The sequence below is a fragment of the Ascidiella aspersa genome, chromosome 2 (assembly GCF_963924565.1).
Source record: "Ascidiella aspersa chromosome 2, kaAscAspe10.2, whole genome shotgun sequence".
In the NCBI taxonomy this organism is placed as follows: domain Eukaryota; kingdom Metazoa; phylum Chordata; class Ascidiacea; order Phlebobranchia; family Ascidiidae; genus Ascidiella; species Ascidiella aspersa.
This window is the reverse complement of record NC_139448.1, coordinates 48,631-68,870: the sequence shown is the minus strand read 5'-3', so window position 1 is coordinate 68,870 and position 20,240 is coordinate 48,631. Positions and strand designations below refer to the sequence as shown.

Sequence of the window (20,240 nt, the reverse complement as noted above, 5' to 3'; positions counted from 1 at the left end):
CCAATTGTTTATAAAGCAATGAAAATCACTCACCAACTGATAAATCATAGACTTGCTTCACAACATAAATGTAGGACAAGACCCACGCTAACATGTACAGTTTGATTTCTATGTTTGGTAGTGCAGGCGGCTTGGCGAGCTCATAAGCATAACGTTAGCGCCGTCTGTAAAGCCACAGCGCAACAATTACCAGGAATTTGGAATCCAATTCGGCTCTCTGTCGCCTCTAGCGAACAACGGCGGCTTGCTTTACAGAGGCTGACAACTTCGCGAGCTCATTAGCATAACGTTAGCGCTGTCTGTAAAGCCACAGTGCAACAATTACCAGGAATTTAGAATTCAATTCGGCTCTCTGTCGCCTCTAGCGAACAACGGCGGCTTGCTTTTCAGAGGCTGACAAATTGGCGAGCTCATTAGCATAACGTTAGCGCTGTCTGAAAAGCCACAGCGCAACAATTACCAGGAATTTGGAATCCAATTCGGCTCTCTGTCGCCTCTAGCGAACAACGGCGGCTTGATTTACAGAGGCTGACAACTTCGCGAGCTCATTAGCATAACGTTAGCGCTGTCTGTAAAGCCACAGCGCAACAATTACCAGGAATTTGGAATCCAATTTAGCTCTCTGTCGCCTCTAGCGAACAACGGCGGCTTGATTTACAGAGGCTGACAACTTCGCGAGCTCATTAGCATAACGTTAGCGCTGTCTGTAAAGCCACAGCGCAACAATTACCAGGAATTTGGAATCCAATTCGGCTCTCTGTCGCCTCTAGCGAACAACGGCGGCTTGATTTACAGAGGCTGACAACTTCGCGAGCTCATTAGCATAACGTTAGCGCTGTCTGTAAAGCCACAGCGCAACAATTACCAGGAATTTGGAATCCAATTTAGCTCTCTGTCGCCTCTAGCGAACAACGGCGGCTTGATTTACAGAGGCTGACAACTTCGCGAGCTCATTAGCATAACGTTAGCGCTGTCTGTAAAGCCACAGCGCAACAATTACCAGGAATTTGGAATTCAATTCGGCTCTCTGTCGCCTCTAGCGAACAACGGCGGCTTGATTTACAGAGGCTGACAACTTCGCGAGCTCATTAGCATAACGTTAGCGCTGTCTGTAAAGCCACAGCGCAACAATTACCAGGAATTTGGAATCCAATTCGGCTCTCTGTCGCCTCTAGCGAACAACGGCGGCTTGAGAGGCTGATAACTTGGCGAGCTCATTAGCATAACGTTAGCGCTGTCTGGAACATTAAGACTTATGTGATAATATTGAACTCTGAAAACGTGTTAGCTTTAAAACGTTAAGTTATCAAACAACTTACTTGGAATAGTCAAATTTTTGTTGCAAAAGATTTACCGATAAAGTCACTCTTACCTTTCAAAATTATTAACAGACCGCGAAGTTTAAAGCGGGGCTGCGGAGTCGGTTTAAAACAACCTGAGTCCGATGAAATAAAGTCGAGTCCCGAATCCTGCTCCACAGCCCTGATTTTAAGTCATACTTTGTACTAAATGTTCTGGGTGCAAAGGTTTTAAACATTTATAGTTGCATCCAACTTTCTAATAGTTATCGTCTCTCGTGTATTTTATGTAAACTACTTCAACCAGTGGTGATAGTAAGCCTGAAAAACATACTGGAAAAATATAAGTTCGCTTTAAACATGTCGCAATCTCCTTGGATGCAATTAGATTAAGATCTCAGATGTAAATTTGCGCACGACATCAAACGATAAGCTCACTTTTGCGATCGCGATCGCGGTCATTTAACGTCTGTCACTTGCCCAATTCAATTCGCAATCGAGCGAAATTTTATCAAGACACTTAATCACATTGAACTGACAAACTCTCCTCACAGCGAATTTTAAACTTGTTAGCATGTTGCGCAACAAAATTCTTAAAAATACGAACTTTATACTTAATCTCTTCTTTGACATTTTTCGCATTTTCAATTTGCCTAACAAAGTGATCCAGCACCACACGAACGATCAAAATTAAAAGATCCAGTCGCACTCTTTATCAATTTAATTCTATCATCCTGTACGTCACGACTCTTACTTTTCACCATGTTTTTCGCACTATCTGTACGAGACACACCCTGAACATTCAACAAAGCACCACTGCTACTACCGCAACTGTCTGCACAAAACACAGCGCCACTAGTTTTATCACATTGAACTGACAAACTCTCCTCAACCGCCAATTAATGTTTATTTAAGTTTTTGATATTTTTTTTAATTTAGAAAATATAGGGCATTCTTATATAGATGTGGTGAAATTTTTTTCTAAAATATTTAAGATAAATATGTTTAATTTGCCGTTACATTTTTGTGTTGACCCTGTGTGTTGGCTAGCTTTTGGTAAGAATAGTTTATGTAAATGCCTTGTTGCGATATTTTGAACTGCTGGTTTGTAATTGCAACGTTATTAACTTTTGACCGAAGGTTTCTAAGAATATACCTTCTTCAAAACTAAAATGTAGCAAAAACATTGCTAATTTGTGTAGGGTAAGGTTGCCCGTGATGGGACATTTTTGTTTCATATCATTGTAGCTTTAAACTATGACAATAAATTCAAAATATTTTTGGTCGAATTGACAGTTCCGTCATCCCTGCTTGTTTAACACTTTCAAAGTTTTCCTTTAGCATTTTTTTGGTAAATGGTGATTTAAAAATCATATTTTTGTCCCGTCTCATGAAACTTTGGACAGCACGAGCCGCTAGATGGGACACATGCAAACTATATTATATTTCTTAACATTCTTGATATACTTATTTTACAACGCTTGATGTATACCATAATGATACAAAAGCTTTCAATTTACCTGCGACAAAACATGAATTTCAAAATAGTCATTTAAAAAACAGACATTTCCACTTTTTTTACATTTATTAAAAACAACGAATATTAGAAGTTTAAAACTGACAATCATGAGCTTATGTACATAAATCACATATAAAGAGTGGTCCTTCTGTGTCAGCACATTTCTCAAGTGCCCATATTGGCTGCATTGTTTCCGGTCTTCTGTGGAAGTCAAATAGCTTTCACCAGACACAACGCAGGTGTAGGGGTAATCTTATTATTTGTTCTCACAAAAACATATATTATGACGTGACGCAAACGCAGATAAACATTTGACCGTGTCTATAAATAAGTAACAAGGAGACGTTACCCGTTAACAAGCCTCTGCTGAATGCCTTTATGGCACGGCGAAGTGTACTAAAGCCCAAGAGACGGGATCTTAACTTAATCAGTAAATCGTAACTGGAACTGATCTGGAAAATTTAACCAACTGAAATAATGTAACGGACAGAAGTTATTATGCTGGACCGTTAGTACTCTGCATGGACCTTAAGTTATTCCTGTAAGTTGATTGCCGTTCTGATGTGATGCAATAAACTCAGATCCGTTTAATGCCTTGCTGTGGCTAGCTATCAAAACACGCAACCTTCGATCAACCTTTAACAAACGAACTCGGATTCAAATCATAGCAGAAACCAGCCTCAGTATTCAAACTAAACTACAATTTAGTTTAGCCTTGCACAGGAACAATCTTCTTTGGGTGATGTTCCTTTTTCATTTTGTGGTCTGTTTTTTCAGAATAAATTTTGTATTGTTTTGCATTGTTTTGTTTTTTTTGTACTGCAGTGTAATTCTGTTGTTTCCAATTCCTTTTTCCTTCAAAGTCTTTTTATACGGTGATCCTGTTAGTAAAGTAGACGACTGCGCCCTTCCACTTCTTTTCTGGTTAGTGGCAACTGGTGGAGGGCTGACGTCATAAACCGAGACGGATTCTAACGGCACCCCTCAGAAATAATTAATAGATTGCGACACCCCTCCAAGATTTTTCCGTAGGTAATTCACTAGAATGTCACAATAACGGAACTGAAACAGAACACATCAACTCTACACAACGTATGAAGTTTTAGTTGTAATTGTTCAACTCTAATCATACACAAAAAGTTGTTGCAAAAATCAGATTCTTGAAGATTGCCAAATATGTCGCGGCACCCTTGAGGATTAGAAATGGCACACTAAGGTGCCGCGGCACCTTGGTTGAGGACCACTGCTTTACACACATGGACCAAAGTGAATTGTGTGGGGCACGAGATTAGTTTAGTTGAGGCTTCTGACTCTCGTTTTAAGGTTGCTTGAAGGTTGCGTGCGTATAACTCGTTAGCCAACCACAAGACGTGTAGGTTAATAGAATTGTATTATATGATAAGCGAACAACAACCAGTTAAACTATAGAAGGCGGACAAGTTAGAATCTGTAAGATGCTACTTACAATCTCAAAGTTGCGAACAGCAAGACGATAACTGAGAAGAAGTTCGTCTTACAAGCGGAAGGCGGTCTTAAATAGCTACCGACAATCAAACTGCTGACCGCCGAGATAATCGTGGAACAGGACATTTAGCATTTACACTTTGGTGCGAGTAAACAATTAATCTGGGGTTTAAGCCGTTACAGCGTAAATTGCACAATAAACACAAAATCTCTTAGTCGGTCAATAGCCGTGCGCTACAATTGCTTATCACTCCATTTCTTACTCACTTCCACAAAGCGATCGCAGAAAGCGCGAAAAAAAGTGCCTTTATTTCGTTAAAATTTTAATTTAGGAGACGCTACGATTGGATAAAAATACACATTTCTCGATATAATGTCCTATATACATATTACTTGGGCATATTTTTTGCGTAACTTATCTTGTTTGAAAAGTGTTACCAAAGGAAAACAGTCCTAGTCGAAACCGACAATAATCCATAACTTTTTTTTTTTCGAAGAAAATGAAACTGTACCCAAAAATAAGTAGACCATTAACATCTAATGACTTCAGGCTAATAGCTGTTACGCGTATTTTTGAAAAAATAATGCACCATCAACTTCTTAATTTTTTGCAAAACATGAAACTATCAGTAAATATCAACACGGATTTAGAAAATATCACTCAACCTCACTTGCCGCAACAGAATTATATGAAAACCTATTTAATTAACCAAGAAAACCACAGATATAGTTGTGTAGTTTTCCTTGATTTAGCCAAGGCCTTTGATGCCATAGACAACCAAATATTACTTAAAAAACTTAATCATTATGGTATCAGAGACCCACCCTTGAAACTAATAGAAACTTTTTTATGGCAGAGAAAGCATAGTAAAAAAATAGGAAGAACTCTTTCTAATCCGTCGATGCCTGTATGCGGTGTCCCACAAGGTCGTATATTAGCACCTCTCCTCTTTCAAATCTACATTAATAACTTACCAATAAACTGAAATATAAATTGTAGTTTACACGCAGATGATACTGTTATTTATATCTCCCATAATAACATAAAACAACTTAAAAAATAATTCAAATTATTATAGAAAAAATTGACCACTGGTTTCGGGCTGACAAACTATCAATTAATCATTCTAAAACACATTACTTGGTAACCAATTCAAATTTCAGTATTAAAATAAGGGTGAATAAACTGAAACAGGTAAATTCAGCTAAATAATAGGCCTCATCATAAATGATAAATTGTCATTTAAAATTCATATTAAAATGATTGAACAAAATATTTTCTAGGGGAATTTGGACCATAAATGAAAACTTATTTAGACACTTCTGCACTTCGCCTTTTATATTGTAGCTTAATCAATACTCATCTTCGATATTGTGTTGTAACCTGGGTAGAGCTTATCCAACCAAATTAAAGCATCTTGAAGCATTACAGAACAGGGCAATCCACATTTTAAGCGGCACCCTCCTAAACACGATTACTTCCATTTATACCGTAATCTCAATATTCAGATTACTCGACCTAACCAAATTGGAAATACTGCAAATAGCGCATAACTTCAAAAACAACAAATTACCAGAAACATTGGCAAATTTGATGGCTCCTCTAGAAAACTTACATTCCCATTATACAAGGCTGCGGGGTGAACAAAACTATTTTCAAGTCGGCGCCTCCACCAACTCAGGAAGAAAAACCATAGGACTTTTAGGCCAAAATATTGGGCGAATTTAGAGATAAATATTAAACTATTACCATACAAGTGATTTGTTAAGGCAATTAAACTAATGTTGTTGAACTCTTACCACGAGGGAACGTAAACACAAAATCTAAACAAGCCCTAGGCAATTGAAATGGTTAAATTGGCTAATCTGCGAAACATGCGCAATAATAAAGTATTTTACACAAGACAAAAAACACTAGTTAAAATTTTAGGTACAAAAGTACTGCGTGCAATCAGTTCTGCATCAATAGTTTTTATAAATCATACCATTTATTTCTCAGGCAACTTTGGATTTTACGTGAAAATAAAACGTTACGAAAATCAAACTGAATAAAGTAAAACAATGCAGTGAACTTTAATGTTAGCGAGGTAATTACAAACAACGGTAAAGTATAAAAATATCGACTTAATAAGAACAAACAAGACGCTAAATGCGTGGGCAGCAAAGTACCGGGGCGGCACTTATTACAAGGCAACGAGCAAAACGGCAAAGCGCTTTGGGGAGACGAGCGCTCGCTCAAATAAACACGGCTGTGGTTTGGGAAAGAGTCGGCCAAACATGAACAAAACAAAAGTAACAGCGGTCAATAAGAGGGGTGACGTCACATGTTGCATCTAAACCTCCATAAGAACACATTTCGTTTATACATGTTTTAGGTTGGAGAGGTGTTAGTTTTGAAACAAAAGCGACATTAGAAGGATGCTAAAGAAAAACTCCTTTACGTATTGTTTAAGTTGCGATGAGACACAAAGATTCCTTTCAACTAAAACCATTTTATCAAAATGGAACATACTAGAAACCCCAATGAAAAAAATAGAAATTACGCACAATAGGTAAATAATACAAGGCGTGGCGTGTTGCCCCACCCCCCGGAACCGCCCCTGCCCCTCAGTTCACTTCCATCAACAGGAAAGCTGATAAATGTTTCGCATCACGGAGAGACGATTGTTGGTCGCTCGAAGCAATCCAAGATCAGTCGAACTTCAGAATCGTAACCCAAACACTCTGTTCTCCTGCAAAACACAAGACGAAAATTTAAAAGCTGATGAAAGTGTTTTCAACTGAAAGAAGAATTCCAACCGTCACATCTGTTTACAACAATTGTAATCTAGCCCATCTGATGTTGTTTTATTTACATCGGGGGTAAATTAAAGAAGTGTTGTTAAACTGGGTCCGTAGGTAAGTTGAGACCCAACCCTTAACATCTGCCCCCCACAGTTTATCAAGAGTTTCCATATTAACAACAACTGTTTTGTAACTGACTTTAAATCAGCGCAAACATATTACTTAAGTTATTTTCCTTGCTGAGAATGTTACATCTCATACATTGAGGCTATTATGTCACACTGTTAGTAATTGTGGTTTTATGCTGACTTGCATAATAACCATATTTCCAAAGTACCCTTAGAAGAGACCACCGATCAGTGTTTCTTAAGTTTTTACGTCATGGTGCACCTGTGGACCTCTAAACACGTGGTGGCGCACCTTGCGAGCGATATCAATTGATTATACTAGAGCTTATATGTATAGTTTCAACGTTACAAATGCAAAATGCACAAAACAATCTATTTACATCACAGCGCCAAGTTGCACACAATATTGACAATCGCCATTAACAGCTTAATTTAGTGCCATACATTTGCTCAGGGATGCAAGCGTCAGGTTTTTACAACTAGATCTAGTTTTTTATAGTTCATCTAAAATTTCTAGGGTTTTCCTTCAAAATAAAGAAAACCGTAAAATTTACGCGTAAAATTTAGGTAGAGTTCGCAAATTTACGAAGAATTGAATTTTTATTTTTAAGCCGTTTGTTAGCGTCAGTGATTGAGGCCAAAGCCTAATGACTTCTTACAATGTGTTTACCCACGCAATACTTAGCAGAGTTCGCGAAATATTGCGTTTATTGCAGTAGTTAATAGTAAGCATTTTTCTCACGTTTGACGCAGTTTAGCACCGGGATTACGTATTTGCTTAAACATGACGCTACCAAGCAAGTCTAAGCAATTGCTGCTGCAACCTAAAGTTTTACGTTTGGGAGTTATTCTCAATTGACAAACGTCAAGGGTTTTCGTTACTTAAAAGATGTATTGCATGCTTAGCCAAGTGTTGTGCGCTATAGTTAACCGACTTCACATCACATGATTTGAAATTTCTAGGTAGTGACACTCAAACGTTTAGGCATAAGCAAATTTCAAATTTTATTTCACGGTCGTAGAAAGCTTGTACTAAACATTAATTTAGTTGCAGGGTTGCCAAATTAGACACTAAAAATATAGTATGTAAAATTATTTAAAGATGCAAGAATTTAAACCAGTGGTTCTCAACATTTTATGCTTTGTGGCCCCCTTTAAAAGACTCTCGACCCTCATACCCCCCTGCTTATAAAATACCAAGCATTGCGTTTAATGTATTTTTACTTGTTTTACTTCTTCACGTCAATAACAAATACAGCCATTAATAAACGAATAAATGCACTGACTTTTAAAAAAATTGTACAAATAAGTCATTTTAATTTAAACTAACTTAGTTAGTCATTACAAAGCTTGTTCTTCGACGCCGCCCAGTTTTTTTTTTAGAGTCGGCTCTGTTTTGTACTGAGCCAAGCGATGTCACTACATTCGTCGAGATGATTTCTCAATTTTCCTTTTTATTAACGCGTTACTATTAGCCTACTTGAATGTTGGCCTAAAAATGACCTTGAATATTTGAATAACCCTGAAGCGTACTTTATGCGTTTTACGATGAAATGTTTATTTTGCAACTGAACGCTCTTAAAGGAACTTGCAAACCAAATACACATGAGTTGCTCGCTTAACAGCATTTGTTGGACACTTTATGATTATAGGCAAAAGGGTATCGGTAAGTAAAAATGGCCGGCCCGAAAAAACGCTGACGCCGCACTGCATGGCTATGTATGAAGCAGCACAGTAATCACAGCGACAAGCCTTTAACCAAACTTGCCACACGCGAGCGGCCAATTAGGCGTAACTTTCCACGATAAAACGATTAAAAATGATCTAATATTCTACTTTTAAACATCCCTATACTGACGAGTCAGGCACGTGTCAGAAAATGGGTTACAAAACGTTACAAGAAAGGTTTACAGTAATAATAAAAAACACAAAATTAAGTTAGCTGTGAAATTTTAAAAATAGTGACACTTTGGTTTTTGTCATGTCTAGCTAGAGAGTTATGCCTGTGGCCCCTCAATGACCGCTCCGTGACCCCCAGGGGGGCCGAGGGCCACGGTTGAGAAAATCTGTTTAAACAATAGCTAAGAAGAGGCACAGTGAATAATTATATTCAATACGTAATGTATACTGAGCTAAATAATGTACATTATGTAGTGAGTGATGTTACTTTTCACAATTTACATAAGAAAGGTGACAATCGAAAAATAATTTAAGATAAGATAATAAATATGTATTCTAGGTTCATTCCGCAAAATCTATTTTTTTTGTAATGAAGGCTTTTTATATTTTTTTACTGGCAACCCCACATTGAGTGACTTTATAAAAAGTGCTACCAGACAAATTGTTTGTCAAGATGCATTTTAACATAGGCCGTTGTTATTAAAAGTATATGATTATGAAAATATATTACCTTTGTATTATATTTCTGTGTTTTGTTGTCTAACTTCCAAATATATATTTTAGCGTATTTGCTGTAACCTCCTAATCACCATTGTAATAGTTTATTCCGATTATTACTAGTTTACTTCGGATATTCAATAACTTATCAAAAAAATATTTTTTAAATTTGTTTCTAATATCAACGCAAATAATATCCCGGATGTTATTAACATGAGCTCGCAATATTTTGTTCAAGTTGTTTCGTCTCATCAATGGACCTACTGTTACGTCATAATCGCACAATGCACATTTTGTCCGAGGTACAAACGTCACAAAATGACGCGAATTGAGCCGAAACCGTGTTTTTATTTAGTTGCGCATATTTTTGTGTTAATCCTGATATTCTGGGCGAATTTGGTAAAAAAACGTCAATAAAGTGCGACGCTGTGTTAAAATAATAAGCTTTACTTCCAAATTAAGATTTATTTTATAAACGCCGAATACAAAAAAAGTTTATTTCCTTGACTTCTGTTGAAACATTAATTTGTTGTTGTATTTGTTGTTGTTACTCACGTCAAGTCCAAGTTCTCTCAGTTTCGATCTGATCACCTTCTTGCCTTCCTCAGTGAAGCCACAATAATCGACCCACAACTGCTCGATGTTTGGGAGGACGCGAGAAAGCTCAAGAGCTCCTTCGTCGTCGATGCGGTTCCCATTCAGACCCAGCCGCTTGATCTGAAACAACAAATTGACGAGCGAGGTTAGATTTTGAAAGTGAGCCACAAATGGCGTCAAGGCACCAAATAGTTCCAGGTGATAATGTTCAGCACCTTAATGTCGGATTTAATCACTTACCGAAACGGCAACTAACTGATATTTAGAGTTTTTTAGGTATGGCAGTGAATGTTAATATATCGGGGAAAGAGAAGTGAAATATGATTCAAAACAAAATAAATATTCAAACAACCAAGTAGATAGTTTAAATATCATGAATGTGAAGTGACATACCGAGTGGTTATAATATGTTACAGACAAAAATAGGTTTTGTGTGGCCACATAAAAATAACCACTGTTGTATGATATTTGTTTTATCAGTTTGGTGGCTTTGGCGAATTTAAATTTTTGTGTTTGTTGCAAACTTAAATGGCCTCGAAAAATCACAATTTGACAACAGCAACATTTTCTTACTGTGTCCCCACCCTAAGCATTTAAGCAAATATTTTTTTTTATTGAGACATAAAACTTGAACTTAGGTCGTACGTTTTCTATGGACTGTTTCTTTTGCAAGGGAATTTGAAATCTCTGCACCTGGCATTACACGTTAGGTCTCGCCCAACGGCATGTGACCGACAATTAATATTATCGGCAAGTAATTGGCCGCCCGAAAAAACGCTGACGCCGCACTACATGGCTACATGTAAAGCAGCACACTTAATGTTTCGCCACAGCGACAGGCCTTTATCTAAACTTGTCACTCGCGTACGTAGGATAAGGCGTAACTTTCTGCGATAAACAAATAAAAATTAACCGATATTCTACTTGGAACATCCCTAAACTGCCGGGGCAAAAAACGTGTCTGAAAAATGAGTTACAAGAAAGTTTTACAGTCATAATAACTGGCAATTGATAAAAGTGGTGGCATTTTGGTTTTGCAATACTTAGCTAGAGAGTTTTTCCCGTAGCCAGCCTAAAATATTTTGTGTGGTCAAATATTTTGAACTTTAACTAGTGAGAGTATTTGGTTTGGTGCACCGCCTATCGATGCAGAAAAAAACAAGACACGCTGAGTAGGTAAAAGTTGAGGCTGATGCTGATACCTCACAGCGATAAATCGACTGTATATAAAACATAAACAAATAACTATTTACTACGAATCCGTAATGACACTACGATTAAAATTCCATTATTCGCTTCCCGCCAGCGAGGCTCGTTACAACTTGATCGCTTTTTCCAGTCCAGTGTATCAACTGCCGTATCGAAGACAAATAAATATGAAAGCTCAAACCGTTTCGAGCAGCAACTGACTGAGTTTTAGCGCAATACTCAAAACCATTCAGATAGCAGAAACAAAATAACTAAAAATATTGAAGCTACATTACTAAAAGTACAGCAAACATAATAACTATATCGTCTGTGACGTAACAGTGTATGACAATTGAAGGTGTGGCGTGCCTGTGATTGTTGTGGAACTGTTAATAAACGCTACCAACAAATTAATTATTAGGAGTACAATATTTATCTTTTTCGGGGGGAGGGTTTTAGGTCTTTTTTCTTGGCCCCTGTCACCCCCTGGCTACGCCTATGCCCGTGGCCCCCCAATTACCGCTACGTGGCCGAAAACCCTGGGTTAGTTACAAAAATATTTTAATTAGTTAATGCAGTATTTATAAACTTAACAGTATTAAGATATTAAAGTTGTTACCCTTGCGCTCACGGCAGTGGGTACATATTATTGGTGAATTTGACCCATTGGTTAATTATTATTATTTACTTAGGACGGTCTATTTATTTAGTAAGATGGTTTACCACAGATGACACTTTGTGGGTGAATCGGTCGACACAAAACACATTTACAATTAAGGGCACTAAAGCTGTGGAGGTAAAGTAGCAAACATAATAACATGCCACACATTTTTTTGCACGTTTGTTTGGCTAAGGTACAGTTTAAATTATTATCTGCATGCTGAATGTGCAGTAGCTAAAATCAAAATTGTGACATTAAAAACAAAATTTTAAGAAATTTCGTTGGAAAGGTAAAGTAGCAAAACGTTTCAATGTTTGATTTAATGTGACATAAGTGTAGGTACAGTTTAAAATCACTACCCACGTATCAAAGGTGCAGTAGCAAAACACGAATATAAACTATCTTTGATAAAAACTAACAATATAATCATGCCAAATATAAATGCAACATTTTATTAAATTTTCCAAATTTGCTTGTTTGGCAACTGTTGCAAAAAATGGATTTATTGCTTGAATGAATTAACAAAAAAATTATGGAATGAGTTATTCACTCGGCTAATAAAGTTGTTTATAATAATGTTTAATAACTAATGGGTGTATGTGTACTCGAGCTAGCCGAAAAAAAAAACACATTTTATTTTACTTTTTGCTAAATTTTAAATGGAACATTTCTATTAAATTTCACGAACTTGCTTGTTTGGCTACTGTACCTCTGACTGTTCATCGACAATCCAACTTTAAAAACAACCTACTTTGCAATCTTTGTTCTTGATGGCGTCGGTGAGTGGACTGATGTCTGTAATGTCACAATTCATCAACACCAACGCCTCCAACTTGTGAACAATCTCCGACAAACTTTTCACTTCGGCGTTTTGGATTTGGTTGTAGCTGAGGTTAAGCTCCTTCAACTAATTCATAGAAACATAACGTCGTGAGTTTAAATATTTCTATTCAATGTTTCGTTGAAATAAATTATTTTGTACAATAAACGTCACAAAAAGTAATTTTGGACGAAAATATACAAAGTACCAAAAACACCGCAAAAAGTTTTATTGTTTGTTTCAAGGTGACGTCAGGGAAGGTACAGTTTAAATTATTACCCTCATATGTATTAGATATTTGAATCAATTACCAAATATTTTTAATAATGGAGTAGTTATAAACTTAACTATTTCCCCGGCTAAAAAGTAGTTTTAATTAATGTTTAATCACTAATGGGTGAAGGTGTATATGTTTGCAAGCAAGCCAAAAAAACTTTTTACTTTTATTTCGAAAAATATTCTCTTAAGTTTATACCGAAACAAATTTCAAGTAATTTTGGCCGAAAATTGAAGGTGAAGTAGCAAAACATAGCAATGTTTAATTTACTGCAGAGGTGTGCATGTTAAAGAAAACACAAATGTTGGTGCGCGGCACGTTTTATTGCGGTATCGATATTTTAAGCAGAATGTAAACCGCGGTCACGTTTGAACTCGTAATAATGACTCTTTGTCCCGTTTTAAAAACATCGCCATTGCTGCAGTGGTAAATAGTTGTGAGGTTTATTTTTAACTTAAACGTTGTTAATTAAAAAAAATGTTTAACCCAGTCGTTGCCTTTGAAAAGTTTATTGGACTTGTGATGTACCCAGCCATAAAAAAATTAAATTTTTTGTATTTATTTAATTGTTTGCATTCGAAAATTATACGCAATTACTGCAGTTGTTCGGTAACAATAAGTTCAATTGCAAATGTCTTATAATATTATTTGTAAGCAGTGTTTTTTAAGATGTTTTGAGGGACCGAAACGTCCCACTGAACAATACAGTATCGCCTACTTGTGCCACAGCCGAGAATTAGCAATTAGTCTATGTAAGAATGTTGTTGCGATCTCTTAAGTTCATAACGGTCAGCCAAGCCAAAGCTTAAAAAATAACTGTCTGTAAATATTTTATATCGCAATTATGTTTAGATACGAAACGAAACCATTGCGGACGCCCTTGGAAAATAGAAACGACCCACTATGGGCGTCACGCAGCACACAACCTCTGGTGCATATGGTTAACTTTGTAAATGGTTTAGTTGTAAATTTACAATTATTCTGTCATTATTTGCGGTTCAGCCATATAACTGAACAAGTCAGCAAAAATTTTGTGTGGAAAAAGTAATTTATGCGCTACTAAAAAGATTTTCTGTTGGAACTGACAGCTTCGTATCAGCCACAGCGATTGCAAGCTTCCCAAGATGGCCTTCATTTGACAAAGAAGAAATTCGAAGTAACTGGTTATGGAATAACTACAGTTTTAAGTTTGATTATTTCGCATATTTGCAGTATTTGGAGATAAAGAAGTGCAAATGATCTGCACACACTATTCCGCATTGCTCGTAAGCGCTGGAATAGATAGTGTTAGCGTGGCAGAAAAATGGCAGCTGCTAAAGATGCATTTATGCAGACGGTATCAGCGTCAATCTAAAAATATAATCTATTTTAGTAATTGCAGTATTTTATTTAGATTCAAGGAATCGGTCGCGAAACTATCTTGGGATGAGGTTGGTCGTTCATTTGGTGACGATTACAGCAACATTTTTGCTCTTATTGATTCACTGCTTTGTTTGCGGCTAGTTCTCCCGAAAACGAGCGTGGATTTAGCAACATGAAATTGACGAAAACTTGTTTGAGGAACCGTCTAGACACTGATACGATGAACGACTTGACGGTGGTGCAAATGTGCTCCGCTAATCTTACACAATTCGACCCACAACCAGCCATTAACGTGTGGCTAAATGGAGCTAAACGCCGCAGAAAAGTAACACAAAAAGAATCGCCATCAAGATCTGTGGTCGTTGACGCTGATTGCAGCTCGGATGAATACGACAAGGACAGTGATTGTGACCAAGCTACAATTGACAAATGTTGAAATGAAAAATGCTCTCATTAGCTCGTGTAGCTCTCATATCAGCTTGTAAATATTGTCAGTGTTATTTTTTCACTAAAGATTGTAGAAAAAATATATTTAAGGAATTGTTTACATTCTTTACATTGATGTTTTATCGCTTTTATCTTCACTTGATTTTTACACTGATGATCGCATGCGTTATTGCTGAAACGTCTGTAAATTGCGAAATGTCGATTTTATCGAATATTATGGCTTTGGTATTTTTATTAAAATTACTAAAAACCAGTGAATTGTGTGCCAAATGATTACATTGTTTTAAGCGTGAACTGCTTTATGGTTCATTAATTTGTTTATCCATGCTTGGAAATAAACGAACAGACTTTTATGAAAACTAATGTTTACGTATAGAAACCACAAGACAGGTTAACGATAACCCAAGAAATGACCGCGCTAGGACGGAAATTTGCGGACGGCTTGCCAACAAATTTGGCGAGTGGTATTTCGGCAGGTGGGCGAGTCCTGATTGTTAGCCGCTACCCAGACTGGCGAGTGTAAATTTTTGCTCATGAACAACCCTAAAGAACTATACTTTTTTCGCGTCACGAGCGAACTTTTATCCGTTTTAATTAAGTTCAATGAGCAGTTGAGCACTAAAGCGCTATGCATACTTCCGCACGTTGCGCCGCGGTGATTCAAGAATGCTACAATTGCAATTTCAGTTAAATTACACTATTAATGGCGTTATTGCAAGCAAAATTCGAATCGCTTCTTATATGTCACGTCCATAGGCGCCGAACTTTTAAAATTCCAGGGCGTTTTTTTAAATCAGTGCGAAATTCTTACAAAACAAAACGTAACTTGGGAAAGCGATTTAGCGCTTTCGCGTGTTAGCTGAATCGTACAAAAGAGCGGGGAAACGGATTGATCTACATCAGTGTTTCCCAACCTTTTTTACACTAGTGCCCCCTTGCGCTCCATATTGTTTCATATCCCCCCCCCCCCATCTTGCTTTACAGTAAAGTATTATTTCAATCGTTTTCTGACATTATAGTGTCTGTACTTTTGTTTCGGATGAGCTGTCAGTCATGTTTTAGGTTGACTAACATGCATTCACTATAGGAATGTACGTGAGCATGTGTATAAATTGAACTAAATTAATGGCGTAACTTAAAAAATAAGGCATGTAGGTAACAGGACAAGAGGACATAAAATTTACATACAACAATATTTCAGGGAGTCGAACCGGTACCGAACCGGAACTTTATGAACCGGGTTTGGATCGATTTTTTCCGAACCGTAACCGGTTTTTATAAGATTTTAAGGAGCTGAACGGGAACTGAACCAAATAGTTTAAAAGAACATAAACCTTAGCCGAACCCGGAGCTGTAAGCACTCCAGCATGACGTAACAACTTGTATTTTACAGAGTCAAGTTACGCCATGTTCGAAATTTTATGAAAAAAATATAAATATTGATTAAATAAAAGGTTGATTTTTTATTTTTTTAGATGTTTCAATATTGAGTTGCTGTTTTTTAATAAGTCGCGTAACTTAGATTAAATGACTTACAATTCAAAGATTATTCTCTACATTAATTGACCCACATTTTTAGATTTAACGCAACTTATATTGGATCCGAACCGGAACTTTATGAACCGGTTTTGAAATAACGATGGTCGAACCGGAGCTGAACCGGAACTTTAAAATTGCTCGAAACCGAAACCGAAACTGAACCGGATTCCGAAAAAAATCCTTGAACCCAGACCTTAACCGGAAAAGTCAAACGGTTCGACTCCCTGCAATAATTGCGTTAAGCTTTAAACACACTGGTGAATACTTCTTTGCGCTATTGCAATAAAAATGGCTGACAATTCAACATATAGTTTCATAATGCAATCCAGCTTGGCGCTAGCTGAACATAAAAGATTAATTCCTACTAGACATACATTATTTCACAAGGTTATGTTATTATCACGAAAAATTCAAATTTCTGCACCAAGACTTGAATCAGGGGTCGGCAACCTTTTATAGCCGCGGCCAAAACACAAAATGTTAACTGAGAATTGTGTGATTGAAATGTTAGAACAACTGTGAATCAGGCGGGCCTCGGATATTTTTTGCACTTAAAAACGTGTTTAATTACATTTAAGGAGGAAGTAAAGTGTTGGCGCAAAGCGAGAAAAAAGCGTTTGTTTGGTTTTAAATTCGAGTCCACATCATCCATACTACTAATGTTAGTGTAATAAAACTACTTTGAGGAAACGCGAAAACCTTTATAGTTTATCTAGTTGAGTGTTTGTTAACCTTTTTAAGTCCGGGCGCACCTGGCGAGCGAAGTGTGCGCGATTTTTTTTGGTACCGGCATTTCTTTTAAATTTCTTAAAAGTTTTTGCTACATTGCCGAAAATAAAAAATTAAAAAATGTTAAAACATATATGTATACCATTTTTGAATACGTTTTCCGTTTGTCCGCGACGCACTTGACAGCCTTCCACGGCGCAACGGTAAAGAAGCGCTGATATATGACAGCATCAAAACGTAAACAAACCGGAGGTAGAAAATAAAGCACATTGAAATTTTTCGCACTTGCATATTTAAAATAGTCAAAGTATTTAAAATGGACTGTGTCTAGTTTGTCAAAGAGGCGGTGGTCGAATGAATTACATTGCCGACCCCTGTTTTAAATATACAAACATTTTCCCGCGTATAAAACGGTTAAGCGCAACAACAACCTTACATAAGAACAATACCCTTACATTGTTACGTCAGAAGTTAAGAATGAGAGGGGGGGGGACTTCTACAAGTTGTTAGAACGAAAGTTGCCATTTAAGCTCAAATGTTACATACAGTATTACAGTGATGTTTGTTACTATTTATATGGGAACTTTTTGTAAAGTTTTGTGGAAAGTACTTTTATGTAACGCCACTTTATGCGTGTTCAGCGCCCCCCCCCAAACGAGAAAAAAACACCCCCTTGTAACTCGCCAACGCCCACAAGGGGCGGTATCGCCCACGTTGGGAACTTCTGATCTACATGAAGCAGATTACGCGCGTCAAGTACAAAATGGCGGAAACCCAGCGAAGTTTAATCCATGTTAACCGTGAACTCCCAGGCACCAATTATCGGATTTTGTTGATTGTCATCATAAATTTGTGGCGATATGTTGTGACCACATCTCTAAGGATACTCTATAACAGGGGTCGGCAACCTACGGCCCGCCGATGTAATTCATCCGGCCCGCCGCCTGATTGACAAACTAGACACCAGTCCATTTCACATACTTTTTGACCATTTTAACTATGCAAGTGCGAAAAATTTCAATGTGCTTTATTTTCTACGCCCGGTTTGTTTATGTTTTGATGCTGTCTTTTGAACTAGATCAGCGCTTCTTTACCGTTGCGCCGTGGAAGGCTGCCAAGCGCGTCGCGGACAAACGGAAAACGTATTTAAAATAATGGACATATATATTTTATCATTTTTTTTATTTTCGGCAATGTAACAAAAACTTGCAACAAATTTAAAACAAATGTCGGTTTACCAAAAAAAAATCGCGCTTGCTTTGCTCATCAGGTCTGCCCTAACTTAAAAGCTTAAAAAACGCTGAACTAGATTAACTATTAAGGTTATCGCGTTTCTCAAAGTAGCTTTATTAGACTTTTCATTAGTAGTATGGATGACGATACTACTAACATTAGTAGTATGGATGATGTGGACTCGAATTTTAAACCAAACAAACGCTTTTTTCTCGCTTTGCGCCAACACTTTACTGCCACTTAAATGTAATTAAACACGTTTTTAAGTGCAAAAAATATCCGAGGCCCGCCTGATTCACAGTTGTTCTAACATTTCAATCACACAATTCTTAGTTAACATTTTGTGCGGCCCGAAAAGATCTTTCTGAGTTTGGTTTTGGCCCGCGACTAGAAAAAGGTTGCCGACCCCTGCTCTATAATATGCAGTACTATTTTCAATAAACCTAATTCAAATGGTTAAGTTGTGTGGAAACGATAACTGTCTAAATATAACGACAATTATTTTGTGCAAATATTATTAAAAACACCCATTACCTAATGTGTCCAATGTCCATATACCTATTCTAGCCTAATATGTATATATATTAAAATATTGGTGAAAATACATTTAATAGATAACTATATGCAAGTAGATGAAATGTTATAATTTTAACAACAAATCGCGAAGTAAACGCCAACCCAAGAGATAGAAATTTGCTTAACACACTTATTAAGCGACTAACCTACCTCTTACAAACCACCGTCTTTAAAAAGTTACCACCGTCTTAAGACTGGCTTGTATTTTTTTAATTTTGAAAAAAAAAAATTAATTTAAAAAAAAATATATTAATATTCAATATTAATATTCGCCATAAAAATAAAATTAAAAATTTTAAAAATGTACACAAATTAACACAAATTAACACGTTGTTTTTAATGGTAACAATGGGATGGGTGCACTTGCTTCTTTGCTATCAGCTCGGCTATGTTAACCTCTAACGAATCACTTTATTTGAGTGAAGCAATCACGAACAGTCTTAAAACCGTGACCGTATATAGCCCACAGTGTCAGCGCAGCAAGCTGTAAAAACGTAACTCTTATTAGCACAACGCAACACTATGACGTCACAATGGACAATTTAACTTGAAGCGTGCAATGACGTCAATAGACAACTAATAATCAACTTGGTTTGGAAAAGTAAGCTGCCTGAAAAGTTTATTAAACAAAAAAAAATTCTTCTTCAGGAGCGTCGTGTTGATTTTTTGTTAGGTGCTTCGCGGTCCCAGGAAATTGTCTTGCGGCCCCCAAAAGGACCGCGGACCCCAGTTTGAGAACCACTGTCTTAGACCAAAGCGTCATAAGGATTTTGAACTCCATAAAAATATAATTTAATAGATCAATGCGTTTTTGCTTAAAGCGCAATCCCTGTTTAGTCTTTGCAATACAGTTTTAATGGTTACGAAAAAACGCTACAAACTAACATTCGTAAACCAATCGTTTAACATGTTTGTGGCCCCTGAAGTAAACTAATAAGTTGCCCCGGTAATTAATTTCATATTTATTCCGAACCTTTAAAAACAGGGGGGGGGGCGCGATTCTGTTTTAACATGCTTCCTTATATGGGAAACCACGCTACAAGTAACTGTTAGCCAGGGTATGGCATTGAAATCTTTATATCAATAATGTAACAAATACAAATTAATATATAAATAAATTAAACGAGACAACATGCTGATAATTACATGAAAGCACTTTACCTTGTGAGTCATTTTCCCGATTGCTTCGCAAATGTGTTCGCAACCTTGACTTGTCAGACT

The 20,240-nt window shown here is 36.9% G+C and overlaps 1 protein-coding gene across 2 annotated transcripts in view; it reads right to left on the bottom strand.

Annotated features, from left to right (window-relative positions):
- The window catches only part of LOC146162953 (NACHT, LRR and PYD domains-containing protein 14-like), a 193,112-nt gene extending 172,874 nt beyond the window's left edge, over positions 1-20,238 (bottom strand). The window contains exons 1-4 of one of the 2 annotated variants that reach the window (XR_014494513.1): positions 20,181-20,238; positions 12,788-12,943; positions 10,146-10,307; positions 5,591-7,013 (exon numbers count right to left, since the gene is read on the bottom strand). Coding sequence is in view for 1 of the 2 variants with exons in the window: in XM_083381512.1 (XP_083237638.1) it covers positions 6,984-7,013; positions 10,146-10,307; positions 12,788-12,943; positions 20,181-20,192 (360 nt within the window). In the remaining variant the exon portion in view is untranslated. Of the gene's footprint in view, positions 1-5,478; positions 7,014-10,145; positions 10,308-12,787; positions 12,944-20,180 lie in introns of those variants that run through there. The other variant, XM_083381512.1, reaches the window with a different exon arrangement.
- Positions 20,239-20,240: the final 2 nt, after the last annotated feature.